The following is a 26,858-nucleotide window of genomic DNA, read 5'->3' as shown; positions in this document are numbered from 1 at the left end:
TCTAGTTCTCTGTGTCCACATGGCATTCTAACATTTCAGAAGGTGCATTAATTTCCCATGCTTATGATTTACCATATGCCTCTCCCCTGGCCCCCTCCCTCAGGTTATATACTCCAAGAATGAATTTATCTCTATTGTTTCTTCATAATAGATTTCAAGTCCAAGAGTAATGCCTGGCATAACATAGGAGCTCAGAAGATATTTTTGAGTCAATGAGTTAATTACAGCATAAGTATTTACATAGCTTCATAAGCACAGAAATCTGAAAATGTTAACAGAAGTTACCTTAGGGTAATGGGTTTATTGTGATATTTTCTTTCTTGCTCTGTTTTATATTTTCTACACATTTAGCTATATTATTTTGTGATCATAGAGTATTTAAAATGGGTTATATGAAGATACTTGGTATTCTAGTGCTTATGAACAAACATGGAAATGCAAAATTCTTTGTATGTACAGTCCTCAGGAATTTATCTGGTCATTAAATAATTATTTTCTTTCAAATCAAATGGTGTTTGGAAACTTTACATATAGGTTACCGCTTTAATGACAAGTTCTCATGGATTTTATCAAAGGTAGTAAGTCATGAACCATAGTAGAATTGGCCAATGTGACTGGCAGGTATGATAAAACCAACAGAACCAGAAAACACCAGTTTAAAGCAAAGATAAATTATCATGGGCAAAACTTCAGTGCTGCCTGAGAAAAATCCATCAGCACAGACAGTTATCTTTGAGTTTATATCTCACCTCATTGACTTCTCTGGGGAATGAAATATTTTTGTTTTTAAAAAATTTTATAGTTATCTACCCAGACAACTGATGAAATGAAATTGAACTTGGACACCATGTGGAGTGCTTCACTGATTCTGGATAATGAAACTTGACAGATCAGGAGCTGGTTTTCTGGCACAGTATAAAGCAGTGGCATCATACCATAAATAGAGATTCCCTTGAAAGAAGTACGTCCTGTTATGTGAAAAATGGCCACAGTTAAAGGTTTATTTTTCATTAACACACTTAATAGGCTTAATACTTTTGAGGTCTGTATTGGGTATGTTAGAGTATTAAAAACAGCTAAAATCTGTAGGGAGATTTCTGTAAAAAAAAAACAACATTCAGTCTTTTGGAATGGGATTGAAGAATATTCCTCAAAAAAAAAAAAAAAGTATGGGGTACCACTTTGGCCAAGTGATTCTTATTTTTAGACATTTTCGGATGTGAATGAAGATTCAGTGAGAAGGTCAGCAAAATACACATCAAGTTGCAGTTAGGACAGTTGTAGATTACGTCCACGTAGATCAAGTATCTCAATTCCTACTTAGGAGCACATTTTCATCTCATTAATTTAAAACGTACAGCACACTAAATGTCAAAAAATTGTAAAGAAGGACAGAATAAACTTAAAGTAGAGGTAGTTTATATCAAAATCTCTTAGCAATGAGAGTACTACAAACAGAACTCACAAATAAAAAGCCATACTGGCCCGTACACGTTAGAACTGAATACTTAAATTATTTTAAATTATCTGCTAACACTCGAAAACTGGAAGAATGCATTGATTGAAAGACAAAGTTTCAGTCTTCTCTAGGGAATAAAAAGGAAGCAGAATTTCTCGCAGTCAGTGGGGAACCTGAGGGCTCTTTCACACAAGACTGGTCAGCCTGTTACACTCATTTTCATTCCGAGTACTGGCCAGGAGAAGATTTGATTATGAGACTCTGGATAACAACATCCCAGACATGTTTTTCATCTCAGATTTCCCTCCTGTTTGTTTTGGTTTTTGCCTTTTGCATTGGAAATGCTTTTGGATTTTTACAAATATTTTATTTGTTTAGAGCAGTTGCAGGTCCGCAGCAAATTTAAGAGAAAGGTCTCATTTGTAATGTTTTTAAAAATTTTTTTCTCTTTAATGGCTTGATCAATCTTACATTCTTACATCTGGTAATCTGAGCAATTTAGTTGAAGAAAACAATATGTAATATAACAACCACTGTTAATTCCTACCATTCTTTTGAAACCCTGTATCATTTTTATTGTTTTGGTCTATGTTGTTGTTTTCTTTATTCTCTTTAAAATAAAAAAGAGAAAGATATAGCAAGTTTCCTTTCTTCCTACCCCCTCCCTAAGACCTCCCACATTGTCAGTGTCCCCCGCCATGGTGGTCCACTTGTCATAAGTGGTGGACATCAAAGTGTCGGTTTGCTCTGCATTGCACTTTTTATGAGTTGAGGGAAATGTTTACTGACATGCATCCATCATTGTAGAAAAGACAGGTATCTTCCCTGCCCTCAAAATCCCCTGAGCCATTCAACCCTCTCCACACACTCTCCAGGTTTAGAATTATACAAACATGATGTCATGCATGCCAGGAAATATTTGTGTACTCAGAGTGTTTTAAAATTTACACTGCATTTCACAACAAGGCAATTTGGAATGCAATTTTATTGGGACTTGCAGAGGTTTTCGCTTTGTGTTGTTTTGTTTTTCTGTCACCATAGCACACAGTTTTGTAAGCTGACCAGCAAACTGGACACTACATAGCTAGCACATGACTGGATTTTTTCTTGTTTAAGGACATACTGCCTATAAAAATCATACTTCAGTAAATATATCTTTACCTATCAATGTTACTAGGCAACAATCTCCATTTTTAAGATATGTTTGTATTTCCTATTGGAAGAAGAGTGTCACAATTTAAATAGGATTAAATTAAAACTTCCATATTTTATTTTAAAATTTATTATCTAGTTCTTGAGATTAAAAATGATATCTGACTGACTATTAAGCCCCATAAGAGATTCAGGACAATATCCACCTGTTAGGGCTCCCTAAATGTGGTAGGGTCAATAATGGCATCACTTAAAAATTCTTGTAAGTTATAATTAAATCATTTAGGTAATAATAAAGATATCTTTGCAATTTAATTTCATGCAAGAATCTTCATTCATGAAAAACAAGCGTTAATAAACTTATGAGACAGAGATAATCCATATATTTTATGTGTGGAACTTCCACTTTTGTCTTTTTACAAATCAATACAAAATGCATGTAAATTATAATTGCAATATTTTAAACCAGTAGAATGAGTGAAATGAAGGTGTATCAAACATTCGCATATTAAGCAGAACCACATGAGATTAGTGGTTAACATGATATGGCAAAATTTAAATATTTCTTATGCGGTGTGGTATGATGAAAATATTCCTGTGCTGGAATTTGGGGCCCCAATTCTGTAATTTTGATTATTTTGACACTGGGGAAATGTACTTGATCCTCTGCTAAGTGGGATGGGTATTATTCACTTTACAAAACTTACTGTTATTGAGGAGATAAACTCCATAAGTTGTAATAAACACACTGTATTAAGCACCTGCTTTATCTTGGTCCTTGTGACAAGACCTTTAATTTGTCCCTTGAAATCCTCACAGCCTCACACCTGGGTAAGTGCTCTTAGCTGCAGAGTCCTAGGGAGACTGAGCCGCAGATGCTTTGCCTTTGCCAGGTTAGAGGTAATCAATAGGCGTCACTCGGGGTCAAAACATGATGAGTCTGTTCCCACTCAGCTCTTTCTTGGTTGCTTTATTTTGACACTGGGTCTACACAAGAGCAAAGCGGAGGAGGGGTGAGGGTTGGCAAGAGGATGTTTTCCGCTGGCTGCACCTGGTAGGATGCTGCTCCTGTTGAGGGCTGCTGAGGTCATTGTTGAGTATCACCAAACACTGCTGCGCCTAGGCTGCCATGAAAATGAACAGAAAACCATCGTCCTTGTACAATTTGAGGGATGCAGAAACCTCTGCCTAAGTAAAAATTCCTGCCTCTTGTCTAATCCTGATGCTGGAAGAGGAAGCCCCGATTACCCTCGGCTTTGCAATCCCCTGGAGCCCAGGCCCAGCAACCAACCTGGATTCCTGGCCAATCTCCTGGTGGGCAGGGAGTCAGCGAGGCTGGTAGGTGAGTTTGGTTCAGCTACCTCGCATGGCTGATGGAGAGGACGCTACCCACAATAATGGAGTTACAAACTCTGGTGGAATATTGCTTTTTTTTTTATTCTCTTAAAAAAACAATTGGAGAGTGAGCAAGAGAGGAGAGTGTGGAGAAGTAAGGAAACAGAAGATTTAGCATCATTTAAGAAAAAAAGAGATTTACAGCAGGTAGTCTTTGAAAAAGAACAAAAGCAGCAAAATATTGAGGTTGTGACGTCTCTGTTTTAACTCAGTTCGAATTGTAGGCTGGATCTATGCCTGTGATTGAGATTCACAGTTTCATGCATTGAAAGGCAATTTACATTGGGTATTTGAGTACAATGTAATTTACATTGTAATTTACATGGAGAACATTGAGCTTTGAGTCATATACATTTTGTAGGAAAGAATTTTGGGGTCTTCCAATCTATTTTACACATAGCTACAAGTGAGAAACCCACTTGGTGCTTCTCATGCAGAGCCCTTCTCAAGCTTAATATTTTAAGAGACTCCTGAGGGAACAGATTTCTGCAGACATTGGCTCCTGCTTCTTTGAATGCTTTGGAATTGCGGTTTTTAGATAGTGTTCACAGATAAGACAGGCTGCCGTCTCTTTTTCAGTGCAAAACAATAGTTTACTGTTTCATATCTCAACTGTCATGGAGTTATTGTACATATAAAAGACAACTATAGTGTATGTCTATCCCTCTATGAAAGAAAAACAGGGAAAGGAAGCAATCCACGGATTCATCTTTTCATCTCACTGCCTAGTAGTCACTGGGAAATCATTAGCACATAAGAAAATTTAAGTGTGTAAATGAAGATATCAGAGAAGATCTCAGAGACATCTAAGCAGGAGCTACTGTGCTTGCTGTAGTGGAGGGAGAGCAGCACCAGGTAAGAATGAACAACCATCTGTGCTCACATAAGTTCTCCAGTCCCTAAGATTTATAATTCTTTGCACAGGGTTTTAAAAAAATTTTAATTAAGTTTATTGGTACATTTTAAATATACATAATGATCACTCTCATCAGAGTGACTTTGTACCCACACGGGATTTATCTCAATTCCTTTTCTTCCCCATTCCCTTATCCTCCCTTCAGTCCTTCACCTTCTTATTTACAAAAGCTTTGTTGCTTTACAATCTAGGTAGACAGCCAATTTCTATAAATGCTGTATGTGTCCTATAGTTTGGAGATGATATAGTCTATACATTCAGGTAGCTGTGATGTTGAACTCTCCCTAGTTCACATCAACTTTTTTTTTTGGAGGGGGGCAGGTATCCGGTACCGGGAATCGAATTCATGACCTTGTGTTTGCCAGGCAGGTGCTGTGCCGCTGAACTAAATCCCCAGCCCCATATCAACTTTTTTTGGACAATTTCTTTATGTACTTGCTGTTTTAATTTTGAGGCTATTTTATTGGTTAAATATAAATTTTATTATTACATTATATTTAATTATTTTTATACTATTGGCCATTATTAATGCTGTATACAGTTAAAACATTTGCCTAGATTTACTAAATATGTAAAATATTTTAATCCAAATTTCTTTTTGTATTTCAGACTTGGAATCTAAGATTGTTTTCCTTCTGCCTGAGGTCAACCTTCTATAATTTTATTTAGTGTGAAATAATGGTCAGTTTTTTATATGGAAATACCTTTTTCCCTCAAATATAAAAACTTAGAAGAATTCTACATTCCCTTCCTAGTTTTTTTTTTTATAAGTTGAGAGATTTTTCAAGTTTTAAATGTTGATTTTTCACTTATAAAAAAAATAGGTGATCCAAGTCAAAATTTAAAACTTGGAAAATTTCTCACCTTATAAAAGAATCTAGGCAGGGAATGTGGAATTGCTCTAAGTTTTTATATTTGAGGGAAAATTAGTTAAAATAACAATAGAATTTTTATTTGGGCAACATTTCAGAAACAGAAATATTATTACTGACCAAATTATAACTTTGCAAAATGTGTAAATAATCCATTTCAAAGCTAATTACCTATTTACAAAGGTTATTATTTAATCACTTAAGGAAACAATTATTTAGGCAGTATAGCATCATTCCTCCATTTTATGTAAGTTTATTTTTAATTACAAGTGCATTCCAAGGTAGTGCTAGGCATTATCACAGTGTTAAAGTGTACCTTTTCCATAAAAATTAATAATGATTATAGTGACTTCGCTTTTATAGTTTTCTTATTTTGCTCAAAACCCAACTCATTTGCTTTGAGAAGAATGTCCCAGAAGGGGCAGCACTACATTCTGAGGTTCAGCAGTGAATACCATTTTCATTCCCTCAGCAGTTGCTTATTATGAGATAAAAATTGGTGGAGTTGGGATTTTTTTGCCTCCTAAAGGTAGACAATGAGAATAAAGTAGCTAGAACACACAGTCTCACATGGCTATAGCTTGCATGCCACTGCTATAATATGGACTTCAAATATTATGCTGTGTGTGAATCATAACCAATAGAAGTTGCTCACTAAACGACCTTAAGAATATATGATCTAAATATATGTTTCCAGTTCATAACTCCGTATCTCAAATAGCCAACGTTCGAGAAAACTTGTTCTTAGAAATTGCATTTCATCCCTTCCAGGGAAGCAGAGCATGGAATTTTACTGAGGCCGAGCAGGTGAACCTGCCTGTTCCTTATTAGGACAATCAAGTCATTGGCGCAGCAGGTTTATGATGTTGCCTCATTAGATACCACTGGGAAAAGTGAACAGAGAGCAGAAAGAGAGCAAATCCTGCTAGAGAAATTAAGCAAAGAGAGTCCTGGGGAGCTTAGTACCTTAAAACGGTTGTTTTCTTATTTGTAAAATCTTTGAGCCCTATAAACATATTTCTGAGATAAATCTTATAAGTTAAATATTTTTTGCAAATTATAGTTGCAGACAGGCAATAAAACTTCTGTGTGGCACCAAAGTCACAAAGTAAAGCTTTGTAATTTAGGAGCCATTGTTAATTGAAGCCCAGCAAGAAGAATCAGCAGGTCATCAGTTTATTAGTCAGACTTTACTGAATGTGTCCTATATACAAGAGCATTACGGTTAGAAATGTCTTCACTTGTGAAGGACTATTCAAGATGTGCCAACAGACAGAACAAGACTCTTTCTTTTCCTCAAGACCTGCTTTGAGATAAGATTATTAATTTATATATTTACTCTCACAGGGTCTACACTATGATTTTTCAAAGGATCTGACATACGTGTCTCGAATGTAACTACCTCCCAATTGGGATAGAACTAGAAACAGGAACTGCTAGAATTTGGGTTGTGAGTATTCCTTATAGGTACATATGCTTCAAGACTTGGTCCCCAAAGTGATGCTACTGGGAAGTGGTGGAGCCTTTAAGAGGAGGGGCCTCCTAGAAGGTCTTTAGGTCATTAGGGGCGTGCCCTTAAGAAGATTGTGGGAATATCCCTCCCCGCTCTTCCTGGCCTTGAGATGAGCTGTTTTGCTCTGCCATGATATGGTGCCACAGGTGTAAAGCAACAGGGCTAACAGAGTGTGGAATGAACTTGTAAAACCGTGAGCCAAAGAAATCCTTTCTTTTTAATAAGTTGATTATCTCAGGTGTTTATTATTAGTATGGAAAGTACGACCGACATAGGAGCCAGGAGGAAGCTTTATTGATGCCAAGTGTATGACTGTTTGAACGGCTTATTTTTTTCTCTACTGTAGATGCAATGAATCTTAATGCTGTAACCACAATTACATGTTTAAAGATGACAGCAGTGGTCATGGTAATATGTCCCAGCCCTTTTTGACACTGGTTCAGATTTACTTCAGAGGTTCTCATTTTCTAATGTATTTAACTTTTAAAACATCTGATCAAAATGAGACTTCTGCCTAAGAATTTTCTTACAGTTCCATTAACCAACTTGTGAGAATAAGCAGAAAGGATGTAATCCTTCTAAGCATGCATAAAACTGTTAGAAATGTGTGTCTACATTCATTCTTCTTTCAACAGATGGATACAATAACCAATCACTTTGCAAGGTGATCAGGGTACTGTATTGACTTAAGCAGACAAAACCTCAGCCCTTGTGAGTTTATATCACATTGGATAAAACAAAAAAATATACGCATACAAGATTGAGCAAACAATTACACATTTACAGTTCCTTTCAATAAACCAACAGATATTACCAGTACAATTATCCCAGCTATCCTGTGTGTGTGTGTGTGTATATATATATATATATATATATACATATTTTTCATTTTTCCTTCTTTCTTTTTCTTCTCCCCCCCTTCATTCCAGTTGCTCCTTCCTATTTGAGCAGTTTCTTTCCCCTTTCACAGTATCTATTGTACGCTTGAATTTGGTAATTAGAATGACTGATCTGAAAACAATATACAGTGTAAGAATCATTGTTGAACTCCTACCATTTTGTATGGTGAAGCTCTGCATCATTTTCAATGGTTTTTAAATTATTTTTATTTATTTATTTATTTTTTACTTGTTACTGTCTTTGCTTGTTTGATCAATCTTACCTTGCTGTATCTAATGGACTGAGCAACTTCGTTGAAGATAACAGCATGTAATATAGCAAGCATTGCAAATTTCTATCATTTTATCTTGAGGTCATGTATCATTTTTGATGTTTTTGTGTTATTTTGATTTTTGTCTTCATTGTTACTTTGTCAATTTTTAAAAAGTTTTTAAAATAAAAAATATATATATAAATAAAATATGAGAGACATAAGAAAATGTATAATATTACTTTTGTATAGTAATTATCTTCATGGAGGTTGTGAGTTTTCTCTGCACATAAATAATGAAAATCAGGTTAAGAAATATTGAGATGTATATTCAGAGTAGTAAAGTAATTCTTATAAAGTCATACAATATGTTGTAGGCTATGTTCTTAAACTCATGTTATCCAGTCCCATGCCTTGGCATTTCTCCATTACAAAGCACTGCCTATACAGCTCAAAAGTGCGGTGAAGGGTCCCAACAAGCTCTGTCCTGATTATCATAGGACAAATGTATGCAAATGATCTGATGAAATGTACATCTGAGTGTGTCAGGGTTTTCCATGGGTGAGAATAGAATGAAGCAGTTGCATAAATTAGCAATAGAACAGTGCTATTCTGCTTTTCAAGTTGTTCTTTATAGAAATCACTTTTGGGAGAATCCTGAGTCCATTTTCTCCAACCTGTTTTTATTACCTTGAACTATTAGTATAGGGATAAGGAAAGCATCACTTTTGGGAGAAAGAAGTGGGAGAAAGCTGAGGGTCAGTGTACAAGTCTTACTGTTTTACAGTTGCTAGAAAAGCTACTGTTGGAGGGTCTTGGAAATAAACTTTGAGAAAATAAACAAGGACTTATTTCCACAGGCTATTTAGATGGCCACAGAAAGGCAGTGCTTGTTTTGTTTAGGTTGAATCATTATTATATTAAAAAGAAAAGAAAGAAAGGCCCTGAGAAAGCAAGGCATTGAATTTTAAATGGTACGTTTTTAATTTCTTAAAATTAAGTCATAGCTGTGTAGCCAGCTGCAGAATGCACAAGACCAGTGTGGAAATGCCAGGGGCACAACAGCGCCAAGCTGAAGAAAGCTAATTATGACTGATTCCCTCTGAAAAGGTCAGGAGGTATTTTCCGGCATGAACAGCACACTCAGGCACATTTCTTCTGATGCTATGTACAGCAACAAGGAGAACTGAGCGGCTGTCTACCTGTCCAAGTTGTCCAGTAACGACAATCTTCACGCACTTCCTCCCTTTGCAGACCTCAGAGGAAGAAGTGAAAGTAACATACACATCTGTCAAGATAATTGTGATTAGAATTCCCTTCTTTCTACTTCCAACCATATCTATGCATCATTATCCCTGGGAATGGGGCTGAGAGATCAGTCATATTAACTCCTGTGTGGAGGTGGCTAATATAGCCAGCAGTAGGAAGAACCGGAGATAAGTTTCAAGATATGGCAAAGGGAGAACAGAGACTGAGAGCCTGGATTCTATGGCCAACAGAGTGAACATGTGTGCCACCACGAAAATAAAAATATCAAAAGATTCCAGTTTAGTAAGAATAGAAGTGGGAGTGAGAAAAGGGGAGCTGAGAGCTATTTTTGTTTGACCAATTTTTCCTGTGAGATCGTATCTCTCTGATCCTTTCAGTCTAGTTCACATTCTCACTGCAGACTTCTCCCCTGAGCTTTGGAATTGAATATCCAGCAGCCAGCTGGATGTCTATGTGTTCATGCTCAGCATCTATCTTAAATTCAACTTATTTACCCTTGATTTGATTTTCCCTTAGAGTTTTCAGCTCTTCATTTGGCATTGAATTCAACTCAAATTATATGAACTAAAGAAAATCAGAACTCATCCCTGAATACTTCCCCCTTACCCTAAATATTTAATCCTTCCAATTTCACTGTCTGAGTATGCCTTGAATCTTTCTCCTTTGCATTCTTATTATCGCCGAAAGAATCCAATCACTCCTCCAGTGCCACAGACAAAGAAACCAAGACTGAGACACAAACTAAAGACTGGGGGTCAAAAAGTGAAAGCACTCAAGAGTAAAGGGCAATTGGGATGTGGGAAAAGAGAAGGGAAAGAAGGAGAAATTTTGTATGTATGTATATACCGGATAGTTAACATAGTTGTTCTACTGTCTTCTATTTCTTTGCTGAAAGAAACTGTCAGTGAGTCCTTGATTGATCAATATTGCATGTCTCTGTTTTCATGAGAAACCACTTTGAAGACATCAACATGTAATACATGAAGCACTGTTAATTTCCTACTACTTTGTTTGTAACTCTGTATTGTCTGTACTGTTCTTTTGCTATTTTGTAAAAGGTTGTCTGTTAATGTTTTCCTCCTTTTATTCTTAAAATAAAAAAAAGTGCAGCACTGTTAGTTAAATAGGGAGGGGAAGAGAGTAGTCAAGGCTATTGCAATAGGGCAGAGTGATAAGAGTGAAGGCTAAATGCAACGCGGCTTAAAGATCAGAGGAGAATTTTAAGCGCAAGAGTGGGGGTTATCTGTGTTTGTAACCGACCTTATCTAACAGAAAAGAAAACTTTCTCATGGTGTCCTCACAAGAGATAGTTTTATAACTCAAAGCAAGGCACCCCCGAAGTTAGGACTCTACTCTCTAGGATCTCCCTGGGGTCTGCATTTCAAAGGTATGTCTCCCTAGCCCTGAAGAAAGGCATTCCTGGTTTATAAAACTGGAATGCGGCTTTCAGAATGATTCATGTCTTAAAAGGTCAGAGAAATACACAAGGTTCCTAAAGAAATTTTTCTAAGAGAGGTCTGGGCCTAGAGAAAGGAAGAACTGTGACTGAAGGTCATGTGAGTTGAGGGGCACAATAAGGCGATGGCGAATGGAATCCAGGGGCTTTCGTCCTCTCCTTCTTCCCTTCTCCCCGATCCTCACTTCTCAGCTCAGAGACCACAGACTTCTGCTGTGGCACGATCATTAGATCATGAAAGCAGTTTCTCTGTAATGGAGTCTTTAAAATTTTCCTCTGGACCGCTGTGGTGTTTATTGACAGCCACTGGGATTATAGCTCAGCGCTAGGTGGCTCGGGCTGAGTTTTGTTCCTAGGAAAGGAAGTAGAGGCAACCTAACATTCCTCACCCTTAGCTGCCAGGGAAGACCTTTAACATCAGAGTCATTTCACATCAGCAAAGGCAGAAATGAGCCAAAACGCAGACCAGAGAGGAGGAATTCAGGCTAGTTTGGTGTTTTGAATGAATCTGAGAGCGAAGGCTATGAATGGAATTGATGGTCTTGGAAGCCTAGTAGGACAGGAAGGGGTTATTGTACTAACTATGTCTATTTCCCCCCTGATAATACAGTTAAAATGTCCTTTAGCTAGACTTATGTGAACCTTTTGATATATTTATTTTTATTAGGAGCAAACATGTATACAGCAAATATATTTTGATGAGACAATGAATGTTGTAAAACTGTAGTCCATACTGCAATCCTTGGAATGTTTGTGAGGTAATAGACATTTATCTTCAGTGTTCTAGGCTCTGCTCCTTCCTTTCTACTGCTTTCGTGGTCTTCCAAACAACAAAGTAGCAACTCTGCTCTCTGCGTTCACAGGTATAGCTTGGCCTAAGGATTCTTGGGTAAAATTTTCTTGCATTTCTTCATCTAACAAAAATTTGTTTGAGCTGATATATGTCGGGTATTGTAGTAGATGCTGCAGATGCACTAGTGACCAAAGACAGATGCGAATTATGCTTTTCTCACACTCACAGGGTGTGGGGCAGTCAGGCATTAAGCACACAGACTTATAAACAAGTTCAAATGTGGAGCTGTCAGGGAATGCAATGCAATGATACTTAGCAGGTTTTGCCGTATGAAAAGAATAGGTGGGGGGGCTGGGGATTTAGCTCAGCGGCAAAAGCGCCTGCCTGGCAAGCGCAAGGTCGTGAGTTCGGTTCCCGGTACCGGAGAAAAACCACAAAAAAAAAAAAAAAAAAAAAAGAATAGGTGGAATGCTGCCTTAGAACCTGGCTCCTAAACAGTGGACAGGAAGTAATAAGGTGAGAAAGAGAAGAGGGTAGTTCAGGCAATGAGACCCTGTATACAGCAATGGCTCAAAGTCGGTCAATCTGTACAATAATGGAAAAGGTAAGTCAAAAGAAGGGCGGACAGGAAGACAGGTGAGTCCAGATGAGCCCTTTGAGGCATTCTGAATAGGTGTAACTGGAAGGATATCGAGGTGGTTCAATGTACAAACATTGGTATTTTGCTTCAGAGTGTTAGCAGTTGAACTTCTGGCCGCTATATGAATTCCAGTCATTAAGGTGTAAAAAGTTCCATGAAATGTTTTCTCAGAAGCACAGAGCCATGGCATCCACTTTTACAAAGCATCCTTGATTCAAACGTTTGTATGTTCTTGCCAGTTTGGATCCCAAGCTTTTGTGTCCTTATATCAACTATGTGCTAATCAGTTAAAATGCCTGTGGAGTTGCTAGTGTCAGATCGAAAGTGTTAATAGATTTTCTACTAATTGTGTTATTTTAGCTCTAAGCACTGTGAAAATTCATATTTCTTCAGAAGTGCAATTCACTAACATAGTGACCTAGAGAAAGGTGGTCACAAAAGAGAGAAAATTCTTGCACATTTGTAAGAATTTTCTTTCATTTTATTTTTAGCTGTTGTTGACTGTAACCGCTCCACATTTTTTTTCTCTAAAAAATAGCCCCTGAGCCCCACAGACTCAGAACTCAGTGTTTCTGAGAGGCTGATGTTTGCTGCCTCTACACACTTTAAGCCATAGTAATGAGGTCAGAATAAAAGCAAATCCTCAGAACAAGAAAGTCCCTTGTATGTTTGCTGCCATTTTTCAGTCCATTTAAAAAATGAAAAGTGTTAAATTGGAGAATGCAGGTGAATTTCAGGCATTATGACATGGGCTATATTTTATATGAAGATCTCATTTGCATTTGAACTACACTCATTGACCAAGTCAATTAAATCATTCCCCTGATTATTATTTATTGATTACATTTATCTTGGTTTAAGCTTCCACAAGGACCCCGGTTTGGCCACTTTTACTAAATTGTATCTCTGCACCCATTAGAAGTGGTCAATATCTATAGGAAGAATCCAATGAAATCAGTTATTTACCATTAATACTGCCGAGAAGCTTGTGCGGCGCACATACATTATATATCACGGTACTTACTTGGGTTTTGAAAGGCAAGACAGGAAGGACATAGAAGTCAGTAGGAATCCAGCCCTTCTTTAAGTTAATGCCCAGAGGAGGCAGCAAAATTCTGGAAGAACTGGCTTTTCTGTCCCCACAAAAGCTGAGTCATTAAGCACTGCGGCTCCCTGATGAAACAGACCTTGCTGTCCCAGTTTTAGAGTGAGGAGAGAGCAGTCTCATGTCAGTGAACAATGGGTATCAGCAGCAACAATGATAAACTGGGTGTTACAGACACTACTCCATATTTCATGCTAAATTTTAGTAAACAGGCAACAATGACAGGTCCTACTTATTGGCAATGACCAGCACTGGCTTACATCATTTCTATGTGTTATCTAAACCAGGGTTTCCAAGCATCTTTAACTTGAAAAATTTCAGTGATGTCACATAGGTGTCTTTTCAGATGAAGACTTACTGGTTACTAAGGCTTAACATATTCTGGTTCCTAACTTTCAGCTCTTGTTTTCACTTTGCTCCTCTTCATTTCCTGCATTCCAGGAACTGACCTGGAGTTGTATAAAGACTCCATAGCGCAGGAATTTTCCAACTGATGTCTGGCTGCCATAGCATTCTTCCTCCAGAGGACGAGCCTTCCCTTTTTGGTTAACTCTTGTCCATTGTTACGTGTTCTCAAAAGCCACATTCCCTTTCCCTTGGAGCACAGGTGCCAACTTACTATACACCATTGGCTGACTGATGTCTTTTTCCGCCGCTGGTACCCAAGTTCCTTGAAAATAGTGCTTCTTGTATTTCTTCAGCTGAGATCATCTGGCATACAGTAAAGGTGTGGAGGACCACCTGGGTGACTGTCCTTGAAGGAGGAGCAATTGTCTCCATTTTGGATGAACTTGACCCTACTTTCATGTATTGATATGTACAGAGCTGGCTGGGACTATTCCCTATCCTTTCAATTGGATTTAAGAAATGCAAATTGGTCCAGCCAAGATGCTAATATGTAGCAAAAATGACAAGGTGGTGTCTTCTTGCCCCCATAGCTCCCAAATAAAACATGTGTAAGCTAAACTCAGGCGGGATGGAGAGCCAGGCTCTATGCTGTGGGCTGGGAGCAAGACTTGTGTTAAGAGGCTGTGACTTCCCAGGGCATAAGAGACTACACACCAGAGCTGACGCACTGACCCCAAAACATCATCACATACTCTCTCAATTGTGTCATGCAGGTTATATTCTGCATATCCTTCTCTCTGCATATTGCAGAGGTGATTTCAGGCCTCCTACCTAGCCCAGCTCAAGGCACTCACCTACTTCCCACCATTCTCACAGTCACTCATCCTGGAGCCACTCTCTTCTTCAGAAATTAGTACAACCTGGATTCGGTCCTAGGATCAAGCCTCAAGATAAGAGGCTACAACTTCTGATGATGGTTAGCCAGACTCAGGACCCTTTTGACTCCCCACCATGTTGGATATATTATTGTGCCTTTATTGACTCCAGGGGTTGCACTGGGAGTGGTAGATTGGAGTTAACTCGATGGGCTTCCAATAACTTTTCCATGGAATTACAAATATAAACTTCCTGGCCCACCATGAGGACTGTGAAGGCCTTGCTATATAAAGGGTTATAAGGTGCACCAAATAAATGAAAATTATTTTTCCCGCCATCTCTAGCTTATGTTTGATCCCAGGTCTCTAAAAAAGCTTGTTTCTGAGGCAGGACTTTCTTTGCCTGCCTCAGAACCACGTGGAATTCATCACTGGGGTGAGTGACCCACAACTATGGTGAAGTAGACAGGTATCTATCTTGCTAAGGCCCTGGTCACCATAGACACCATCAGTGGTCCACGATGCAGATGTAGTCTGATTGATCTCCTTGTTATCTTTTAGACTTTGAACAATCATGCGGTCCTCTTGAAAGAGAAGGGAAGGAGTTCACATTCAGGAGAATCTATTCTGTCTTCCCGGATCACTGTTTGGTGTATTTATATATTCAATTCAAACTACTACCCATATGTTAAAAATAGAAAAATAATTGTGAGGTATTTTCAAAACACAACATCCTCTATAATTTAACTATAGTAGAAAAATTCTCAGAGGACTGAAACATTCAATTTCAAATGTTTATTGCATCTGCGCTCCTCAGTAGATAATTCACTCATGTGCAGATAATGTTGCTGAAAATGAAAAAGATTCCCAGAAGTGCTATTCCCTGAAGAAGTCTGGCAACCTTAGTTATTACAAATTGTCCCCCGAAGGACCAAAGGTGCTTTTTACTTATAAGCCAGTATCTGTAGTTTCAAGATTATTTAATAAAACCTTCATTAACTAATGGATTTATCAATTAGTCTTCAGTGCAGAGCCTTCCCACTGCCCTTCAGTTCTGTCTTTGTCTATCAAGTCAAAACTCTTGGTAGTTGCTGCCTTTTGATGATATAAGAGGTTGTGAGTTGTATTTATATGAACTACTGATTCTTTAAAATGACAAATCTTGGAGAAGATGAGGAGTTCAGAAAGGAGGAGAATGTAATACTAGAAAATTCTGTAATCAAATGTCAGACCATCATTTAATGGTAGTCTGGCATAAGAAAGCAAGATAATATTGAAAAGAGAAAATCAATGAGGACTCACATGACATGTTTCACACAGGGATGGATTTGAGAGGTAGAGATTTACAAGGAGTATCGGTAAAATAGATAAGACCATGAGTACAGGTGTGGAACTGACACTGTTTCTAATCTTCAAAGTCAAAATGTCACATTAGTATCCAATTTTGAAGGGAAAATTATGATCTCCCAATCCAATCATACTTCATTTATTACTTATCATGTAATTTATAGTTGCTTTTAAGGTGCTGATAAAATGAACTAATTTTCATTTCATTCTTTTGAAAGGTAAATTCTAAAATTTGATATGGACATACCTCTTTGCAGTAAATTTAGATGCCTTTTTCCAGGTAGTATTTATCCTGAAGATCACATTCAAGTCACTTGAGTTTCATTCTTTTAAATAATGAGTAAACCTTCACTCCTTGTATTTTTCTTTTGCCCACTCTCAACCATCCACACCAACCTCATATGATCTTCCAGATGAAAACTTGGATTAGCTCTCCTATGGCGAAGCTAGATCTTATCTAGCTTGTGGAAAATGCCTTGGACCAGGATAAACACTGAGAGAGATCCTATCTTCAACACTGAGCACACATTCTTTCCTCCTTGGGAAGAGTTATGACGTCCAAGGGCAGGATGTTATTAAGGTTATGAGCCGGACTTCTCTGGATAAAATATTCCATGGACATTGAATTTTTTCTTTGCACTCTTCTTTTATGATGATTCATGTGGTGAAGCTGCATTTTCTAAATTGCATGATTCCTATAAAGTCACTATGGTCTTTTCACCTTTACAAGAGAAGAAGGTTAATGTCAGCTTAACAGAATGCCAGGTTAGATCACTGACCTGATGATAATTACACAGGGAATTGAATGGGCCTTTTAATTGCTATTTTGAAGCAATGTTGATTCATTTAGAAAAAAAAGTTAAAGTAAAAATTACAAATCTTCAGGCTATATTAAGTACATGAATCAGCAATGACTACAGGGCCAAGGTTTCACTTAGAGAACAATGATTTTGACTAATTATTTTTTTACCTGAATTTTATTTTGGGGTTGAATTACCAGATAATTATTTATAACTAATAAATAATTATACAGACTAATAAAGTAAACATTATTTTTCTTATAGAAAAGTAAAGAAACTATCTAGGTATGGGTAATAGATACATTACACTGTACCAGCGAATTCCAAAAGTTCAGAGCTATGTTTTGGAGATTAATGCTATTGTTATCATCATTATTATTACTATAAATAATCTTAATAGAGTAGCAAGCATAATCAGGAGCCCAAGGCTTTATTCCTGGCTCTTTCTCTAAATAAATGTGGATTTGAGCAGTTCGTATAATTCTTCTTGACTTTGGCTTCTCCATCTCTGAAGAAAGGGTGTTGGGCAAGATGAGTTCTCCCAAAGTTGTTTGGGTTTCTGGCATCCCGTATCTGATGGGCTCTCATTTCTCCACACAGAGAAGAAAATAACCCTTGTATTTCTAAAGGTCTTTTTTAGAATCTCTCCGTAGGGGTAAATCATTTTAAGAAGCTAGAAGTTACCTATAGGTCATATGAAATGCTGTTGAGAAACAAATAAACGAAGGACTCACCAGTCTGCTTAGTATGAGAGATCGCTCAGAAAATGAAAAGGAAAATGTGTTGAGAGTGTCCCGGGTCTTTCCTCTGGGGTGCTGCCTCCATTGTCCTGCCACAGCCTCACACACCTTGCGTGCTCTGGGCGTGTAAGGAGGGCAGGACTCTGTCTCACTCACCCTGTCCACAGTCTTCAAGATTTCAGGTGAGTATCCACTCACTTAGCATCACCTGATGATCTGCTCTTCAGTCTTCCTCTCACTTGTGCTACCAAAATCAGTATTCGGTCAACCACGGTGCAGCAGATGTGTTGCTGATACGGAGTCCAGGGTCTAAGGTTAGTGTTTACCTTAAAAATTTTGTACTTTGTGTGGACCGAATCACACCAAATGGTTATACATTGTATGAGGGAGAGAAGCAAGTATAACCCTGCCATATGCTTAAGATCAGGTAGCGCTATTCACAAAGCACTTGCTGAATAGTATCAGTGACCATAGCCAAGGAACGAAAAGGAAGAGTTTCCAGGTCCCCTACTCTGGTTTAGTGTTCTTGAATAATCACTGAGAATTGGGAAGCTGTTTCATCTCAGCTACACTAAGACCATGAACATCACATGAGCTGCATCTCTGCTGCACAGTGGTTGCTTATGAAGGTAGCATGTCAACAGGAGCAAGATGAAGACGAGGGAATCACTGGGCAATCACAGACGCTTGAAACCTTCAAGGCTCTAGGTGACTCATGTATTGAAAAGGAGGAAATAGTCTTGTCTGCATTCCCTTTTTGTTAATCAAGGAAGAAAGAAGGAAGGAGGCGAGAGAAAGAGAAAGAAGAAATAAATGACCTCTGGTGGAATCACAAGAGTCCTTTAAGAGACACACGATTACTGTTAATTCAAGTGACGCCTGCAGCAGTTAGAACAGTGGTCCTTGTAGAGACAGCCACATTCTAATTCCTGAAAGCTGCGTGTGTATTAAAGCATGTGCAGAGCAGGATCAAGGTTCAAGATGGAACTAAGGTTATTAATCAGCTGACTTTAATATAGGAAGATTATGCTGGATTATTTAGAGAACTGGTGTAATCAGGAGGATTATGAACAGTGGAGGAGGGAGGCAGAAGAGAGGGTCATAAACCAGAAGGAGATGAAGTGGGATGAACACCGTCATCCGCTGTGGGCTCTGAAGATGGGGAAATGTGGGGCACAGGAAGGAATATGGCTAGCTCTGGAGGCTAGAAAGGGCAAGGAAACTTTTTCCCTCAGAAAACATCTCCACAAGGGAGTGCAGTCCTGCCAACACTTTGACTTTATCCCGTTTAGAGCCATGTCAGATTTCTGAAATACAAAATTGAGAAGCAGCAAATTCACATACTGTTTTAAACCACTAAATTGTGGCAATTTCTTAACACAGCAATAGAAAGGTAATATCACGTCTTTATGTTTCTGAACAAACTTAAATATCTAAAGCCATGGCTATTCTAAGACATTCAGGTGGCTATTTCAGTAATATGTTTACATAATATTTGAAATGAAAGGTGCTAAAACTGTATGGCAGAAAATGTCAGCTGTTCTATCTCAACCAGCAATGTGGCTTAGTGTCAGGCTAGAAGTTTTAGAGTCTGGCTTCTTGTCTGCTGAGACAAATACAAACTTTTAAATTCCCATGCTAAGCCACATTGACTGATACTTCCTGTGCTCCCAGTGCTTCCCGTTGGCTGGGTCAGAATGCAGTGGCACCTTGGTTCGTGAACTTAATTCTAATTGCAATTCAGTCGCAGCCAGGATCATAGAATGAATTCTGTGACCAGGATTGTGGAAAAAATTAAGTTCGTGAACTGAGGCTTCACTTTATTTTGCAGTATGCACCTGTCTTCCCAGTTGCATGTGATTCAGAAACTATGTTTTGAGAAAGGGTGAATCAAAAGGCGTTAAAACTTAGGGCATGCTTTATGACATATTATGCTATGCTAGTCAAAGTCAGGGACAAATTTCTGTTCGCCACTATAAATGACTCAGTGACTTTCTTGGAGCATGGATCAAAAATATCTAAGTAAATGGAGTCCTGTGGCACGAAAAGTTCTTGGAGGTCCCTAAAATGGAAATTCATGAGTACTAGGAAATAAAAAATAGTGATATAATCAAATGACATAGGATTTGGAGTTTGATATTTTCTGGTTCATGTTCTGGCTCTATTACTCCCTAATTGAGTGACCTTGGAGATGTTATTTAACTTCTGTGGGACTTTTTCTTCAACTTCAGAGGGAAATAATAATAACAGCACTGGCTTCCAGTTTCTGACTGGAGAAATTCTTTGTCCTATACAAGATACAACAGAAAAATTACAAGTCATATGAAAAATCAAGGGAAAAAATAGTAACATTTACAGAAAATAGAGCAACATTCTGAACTAGATGTGACATGGTCTACTAAAATTTGAAGGTAGAGTCTGACTAATAAAGGTGTACATTCTAAACATTCTAAAATAAATATGTATTCTAAAAACTATAATTTTTTAAACAAAATATATATAGTAGATCAGTAGAGGGGATAAAATAGAATTATGAATACATTTTCAGTTAATCTAAAGCAAAGTATAAAGGAGAGGAAAAGTGGAAAAAAAAAAAAAAACAGAGGGCAGATGTTACACATAGAAAATAGCCAGAAGGCTGTTAGAGTTTAATCCAGTCCTACGTAGAATCATAATTATTATGAATTGTCTCATTACATCAGTTAAAGAAAGATTATCAGAGGAAGTAAAAAGAATAAAATATAATAAACAACTTTAAATATGAAAACATAGGTAGATTAAAAGCAAAAGGATAAAAAAAAATACCAAGAGAAAGTGGGAGTAATTATATTACTATCAGATAAAATAAACTTCATGTGTGAGTTATATTACCTACCTAGCAGTATTGATCTTAAATTCTATTATGGAAGAAAAACAATTAAAACTCTATTATGAAACAATCATATTTAGAGGAATCTATTAAGTATGATAGGCAGAAATACCCATCGCACTTCAATAGCTCTTTATACTTCGAATATATGGGCTATCTCATATCATCGTCACAAGATTCTTCTCAAGAGCTTGAACCACAGTTATTATTTGCATTTCTTACCTAATCAAAATAAGTCAGAATGGATAAGCATCTTGCTTCAGAGTGGACAACCAATAAGTACTATGCAGCAGAATCAGCATCTGAATTTCTGTGCTTTTGTGTTTACAGAAGAGTAAACTTTGACCGTAGCTTCTGCGAGCATAATGCTGCCCTCTACCTACGGGGGAACATCAAAACCCATGCATTCTTCACTCCTAGCATTCTTTTTGCACAAGTGAATATCAGTTCTCTTCTCTTAAACACCTTGATCTTGCTTGCCTTGTTCAAGATGGTGAGAAGTGCATCCACATGGTGCCCAAGAGACACTCACTGTTCTAACAAGGTCAAGGCATCCTAGCAGGTTAGAAGTCATAGGGACTCACAAGAACAGAAAATCCAGGGTGTATGTCAGTTTACTGAAGGAGAGGTGGAGGAGAACAGTCTAGCAACTTGCTTAGGAAGTCACAGCCTTTAATTTCCAAAAAGCACCCACCAGCAAAGCTCCAAACATCAGCTATACCACTTTTTCCTCTTGCCCTCCATTAAGTTATTTACTGATGAAACTTACACACAGAGAAAACCTTCATTCATGTAGTAGTAGTCAAAGGAGATTCCCGAGAAACAAGACATATTATAATAGCTCAAGTACGAGTTGATCATTTGTAGCAGATCTACACAGATTTTACTATAGAAACCACATGGATATAGGTAAAGGACCCGTGGAAATTGTATTATCTAAAATGCAGTGTTGATGATGAGCTCCATCACCTTTTATAAAGGTTTCTATTGGAAATTGCTTTCAGAGGTCCTGTGGTTTCAACAAGTGTCTGCTACCCAGCATCCATGTAGGCTCCCAGTATCTTGGGCATCTGATTTACTGATTCCCAGTATCCCTTTCTACAGGATGGTGTAGCCCTGGTGTTTATGACTGGGCGATGTGGCTGCAGGAGCACCGGCCTTGAGGAGAGCACATTCCAGGATTAAGCATCATCTAAAGTTTATACTTCAGGCAGCATCCAATATTCATCTCTGCTCCTCAACTGCAGAGGAGCAGACGGTCTTCTCTCAGAGTTTTCCACAGATAGGACACAGACATGTAGATGTGCATGTGCCTTCTCCTTTTGTATGGATTTGTAAACTGATAACCATCCAGTAAAAACTTGTTGACAAAGGTCTTCCTATAGTACATAGTTCTGGGTTTGATCTATTTACATACAGTATTTTTTGCCCTGTAATTAATATTCTGACAGGTGCAATCTTGAGATTCTGAAGGATTTTAGTGACACATTGCTATGTTAAACTCCAAATTGGTTAAAATAAAGTGGAAAACTAAATCAATGGACCTTATTTTTTCAAAAGTTCATTTTGGGTGATTTTTTTTCCCACTCAAAGTACACTATAAAAACTTTACCTTTCATATAGCAGCCAGTAAACCAAATAAAATAAAAAAAGAAAACTTTACAGTATAAAAATGCAAATGTGTAGGAAGTAAAAGACAATTTTTTTCTTAAGTTTTAAATTCAAGATCAGAAAAATAAATAAATTTAAGCTTAGGCATGGTCAAAGTGACAAATTATTTCTGTTTGCAAGGAAGGTATTTCAATATTTGCTACCTTTACAAGATGATCTTACAATTATGCTGCCCCCAAGTGTTCCAAGGGTGATACCTGTGGTTGTCCAAACTGTACCAGAATCTCTCTTTTCCCATTTGAAGTAAAATGTGCGTTTTTCAATCAATATGAGGAAGAACACTGGATTTATGGGCAGAATTTGGTGATGATTTATCTCGGGTATATATTTTTCTGTGGATTAAAAAATCTAATTATCTGGTTTATTTAATTTCTTTTTGCTTGAGAGTCTTCTTTACAGGAAGTGGAAATAATATCTGTCATAATTAGCTCACAGGCATGTGATGATTAAATTATTTTATATACAGGGTAATACTTCACAAAATATAAATCTTGATATACACACATTAGTTGCCCAAGCAAGTGAAATCAACTTTCCTGCTGTATGGGCAAACTACTACATTGGAACACACTGGAGGACAGACCTAGGATTATTTTTCTAATGTCTAGTTGTATGAATTTAGCAAATTAAGCTTTTTTAAAATAGACACCTAAAGAACCTCTACCAAAACTTTTAAACCTTAAAAAAAAACCACACATGCAAATCCCCTACAACTCTTCTCTAAATTTCTTTTTCTTTGAACTGGCCTACTAGTCAGAAAACATGTGGGGTCTACCACGCAATTAACAAAGAAACATTTAATCCTGCCACAATCCAGTTTCTTTTTTTGAAGACATTGTCTAGTTTTAATAACCAGTGTTTGTAAGAAATCTGTAACATAATCTACAATTTTAAACTGCACATTTGAAAATTTAAAAATTCATACTAACAACTCATAGAATCTTCAATACCTTTTAAAAACCCATTTTAAAACATAAAATACATGAGTCAAATTAAATTTTGAAATCAGTGTTCATAGAACATGGGTTAAAATCTCTCTTCTTTTTGTTTAATTGAAAATATTAAGAAAATCAAAAAGCCAACAGAAAAAAGGATTCTCACTGTATTACCAAACCATTTTGTTTTCTCTCTTCAATTATTGAGCAGAATGTCTAATTAGTTTTATATTTTTTAAAGAGAAAGTTATATATTTAACAATTTAGTTTTATTAGATACTGGCAAGTTTCAAATCTGGACAACCAATGTCTTGCCCGATAATAATTTGGTATTTCATTATTTTTGCCATCTTCTTATAAAAGCTTGTCGGGACTATCCAATCATCAGTCTTTTAAAATTCAACATTTTGTGGACTAATTGTATGACTAATGCATGATTTATACACATCAGTTCAAATTAGAGTTTACTTTTTTGCATATGCAAAAAGTAAATACCTATGGCTTTCAACTAAATCTTACAGAAAAGGAACTATGCTTCTTCTGTAGTCAGTGAAATGGAAGATGTAATGAACTTATCTCTGGAGATAATCTCTATGGATAAGAACAGTAATAAAATTAATCATTACTCTGACTTGTGGAAATGTGCTTTCTCTTGGTGCATAAGCAGTCACGTTGCAAAGTTTAAATATACACAGATAGCATTGCATTTAGTTTGTTCTTTATATGGTCATTTTATAGTACTATAATGGAAATAATTTAAGAAGCTATTATCACAACGTGATTCTAATATTTTAGAAAGTGTCCTAGTGTTTGAACACGAATAGATAATGATTCAGTCACACTGATGTGTAAAACTGGATTTGAAGCGACCTATCTGTTCTCAGAAGTGCCTCACCTGGAAGGTCAGAACCACTGACTTCACCATTTGTACCTTAATGACCGCTGGCAACAGGCAGTAGAATAGATAGGGTTAGAAAGGGAATGTCTAATTTACTTGACTTTCAAAGCACCTTATACACATCCCTAAAAATCAATAGCTCTTTTTAAGTTTTGAAAGATCTTGTTGCTATTCTTAACTTTTCCTGTTGCATTCGGTCGGAATGGTCTTTTGACCGTGTTTGGCCTGGAGGCTTGGAGATTTTTCACGAAAGAGCTGCTTCGGGCAATGCATAGAAACCAGCAGAGTCTCTGAGGAGCTTTGCCACCCGCCTGGTGAGGGGTGGTGGTTGGGGGCTGGGAAAGGCTATTTCATCACAGAATATAAATATGTCAGGTCTCTAGATGACAGGCGGCGACGTTTGGAAAAGCAGTCTCTTACCTCCTCCGCCACCCCCACCTTTACTCCCACCCCCGCCTTGGATACTTGGCAACGCAGTATGCCCTCCGTGTGCTCTAGCCTGCAGACCCTGGCTCTAGAGGCTCTCCAAGGATTTGAGCTTAAAGTGTTTGTTCCTGTGCATGATATTCTAGCTGAGAAGCTACCTAGACGTCTGGAGGAAAGAAGTCCGAAGTGACAACAGGACCTGCCACAAAACAGTTTTAACCCGTGTGCAACAGTAGCCTGCGCTGCTCTGGATCTGAACGCTCCGAGCTGCGCCCAGGACTCAGAGCGCAAAGCTGTCTGCCCAACCAGCACCGCAGCCCCAATTTATCTCCGAAATTTATGGGGAAGGCGGGAGAGAAAACTCAGGTTCTTCAATTCTCAGACTATGTCTGAAGGCGAGCAGAACAGGAGCAGAGGGAGAAAAGGAGACAAGAGATGCAAAGCAAGCAAGACTTTCTCCCCCACGCCAGCATTTAACCTGGCTTGCTAACCTACCCCGCTAGGCTTTCCCAGGGCTGGGATGGAAAGGGGACGCCCAGGGTCCAAGCAGTAAGCTGAGCTGCACCCTTGCAAACGCTGGGCAGGGTGGAATGAATGGAAGAGATGGAGGTCTTCCTTTTGGGTGCAGTTTAGGTTTTACCAAGGGTTGGGGCCGGCTCCCTCTCACCTCTACCACCTCTGCTCCACCCAGCGTCCACCACTCGGCGACCCCAGATACCCGGCCAGGTACGGGGCCAGCTCAACATGCCGGGGAGTGCAAATATTTTGCCTCAGTCTTGGTCGCCTACCTTGGAAACCATTTCCCCCGCAAGGCGCGAAACCTCTCCAAAGCTGCATCCACGGAAAGTCCGACTCTTGGGGACCCCTCTGGGCAGAGGCGACCTCAGCCTTCCGGGGCTCTAAAGGCGGACACCCGGCTGTCACCTACCCGGTGCGGCTCAGACGCGCAGCCCCACCCAGCTTCGCGCCCAGAGGGACAGCTGACAGCGCCCGGGATCGCCCGGGAGCGGCTCCCACGGCCTGGGTCAGACTTCGCAGTGCAGCGGCCCCCGTCTCCTCCCTGGGAGCCCTGCACAAAACCCGGAGCCCCGGGGCAAGTTTGTGCGCGCCCCGGAGCGCAGAAGGGAGTTTGCGGGAGGAGGCGAGTCTTACCTCGGCACCGAGAGCCGCGCGTTGCCATCCATGGTCGGTCGCGCGTGGAGAAAGGCGGAGAGCGCAGGCGAGGCTGGTGCTCCGCGGGGCGGGGGCCGCGTTCCCCGAGCGCGGAGCGACGCGCGGGGACAGAGGCGCGCGGGCGGGAGCCTGGCGCGGAGCTTCGCTGCCCAGGCGGGAGGCGCCCCGCTGCGAGCCCGGGGTGCTCCTCTCGCCCGCTCCCTCCGACCCAGCAAGAGCGCCTCTCCGAGCTGCAGCCCTTCGGCCCGGCTCCAGCCTCTGTCCTGGGCGTCCCCGGCTCAGCTACCCCAGGCTGCTCCTAGCGCCCAGAAGCCGACGGCTCGCACTGAACGTCTCTCCCCGCCCCGCGGCCCCGTCCGCTCCCCGCCCCTTCTCAGGAGTCTCGCAGGTCTCAGCCCCGAAGTTGTTCACCGCTGTCCCGCACGCGCTCTCACTCCCTGCAATTCCAGCTCTCCCCGCTGGCCGCGCCCCATCTCTTTGGCTCTCAGGCTCCTTGGCTTTAATTTTTGTCTCTCTTCTACCATGTTGGTTGGTGGTTTGAAAAATGTACCCTCCTCACATTCTTTCACCTAACTCGTGTTGCTGTGACTCCACCGTCTCTCACCTGTTAGAACCTGTGCGGACTTAGCGATCTGCAAAGCCAGCACAGTGGCCCTTCCTCTGCGCCTCCCTCACTCAGGCGCTGCCTGAGGAGCTGGCTTGAACCCTCAGCCTCTCCCTGGACAAGAATGCTCAGTGTTTAAAGAAGAAAGATATGAACAGTACCGAGTGACTGTTAAGAGGAGGGCATAGTTCACCCTGACCTTAACAAAACAAATTAAAACAAAAACTACAAAGGAAAACTCTGGCACTTCCCGGAATGCGAAGATAAAATAAGTGTACTTTTTCCTACTGCTTTTCCTAAGTCCAACTCAAATCCTGGAGATTATAAACTAAGCAGAACACAAAATGGGACAGCAGCATGCAGAGGAGCGCAGACTTTGAGACTCAAGGAATGCCAAGGCAGGGATTGCTGGTTCTCTGTTGTGCCTCCCATACCCGAGTCTTGGGTGCAGA

General features: G+C 39.2%; 1 protein-coding gene across 5 annotated transcripts in view; it reads right to left on the bottom strand.

Moving 5' to 3' along the window:
* The window catches only part of Sphkap (SPHK1 interactor, AKAP domain containing), a 170,394-nt gene extending 143,888 nt beyond the window's left edge, over positions 1–26,506 (bottom strand). For 4 of the 5 annotated variants that reach the window (XM_013519983.1, XM_013519982.1, XM_013519985.1 and 1 more), the window contains exon 1: positions 25,782–25,900. In XM_013519983.1, coding sequence (XP_013375437.1) covers positions 25,782–25,813 — 32 coding nt within the window. In that variant the 5' untranslated portion in view covers positions 25,814–25,900. Of the gene's footprint in view, positions 1–25,781; positions 25,901–26,406 lie in introns of those variants that run through there. The other variant, XM_013519984.1, reaches the window with a different exon arrangement.
* Between the last annotated feature and the right edge of the window lie 352 nt (positions 26,507–26,858).

This window comes from Chinchilla lanigera, unplaced genomic scaffold, assembly GCF_000276665.1.
Source record: "Chinchilla lanigera isolate Chin_1 unplaced genomic scaffold, ChiLan1.0 scaffold00052, whole genome shotgun sequence".
In the NCBI taxonomy this organism is placed as follows: domain Eukaryota; kingdom Metazoa; phylum Chordata; class Mammalia; order Rodentia; family Chinchillidae; genus Chinchilla; species Chinchilla lanigera.
This window is presented reverse-complemented; position numbering and strand designations above follow the sequence as displayed.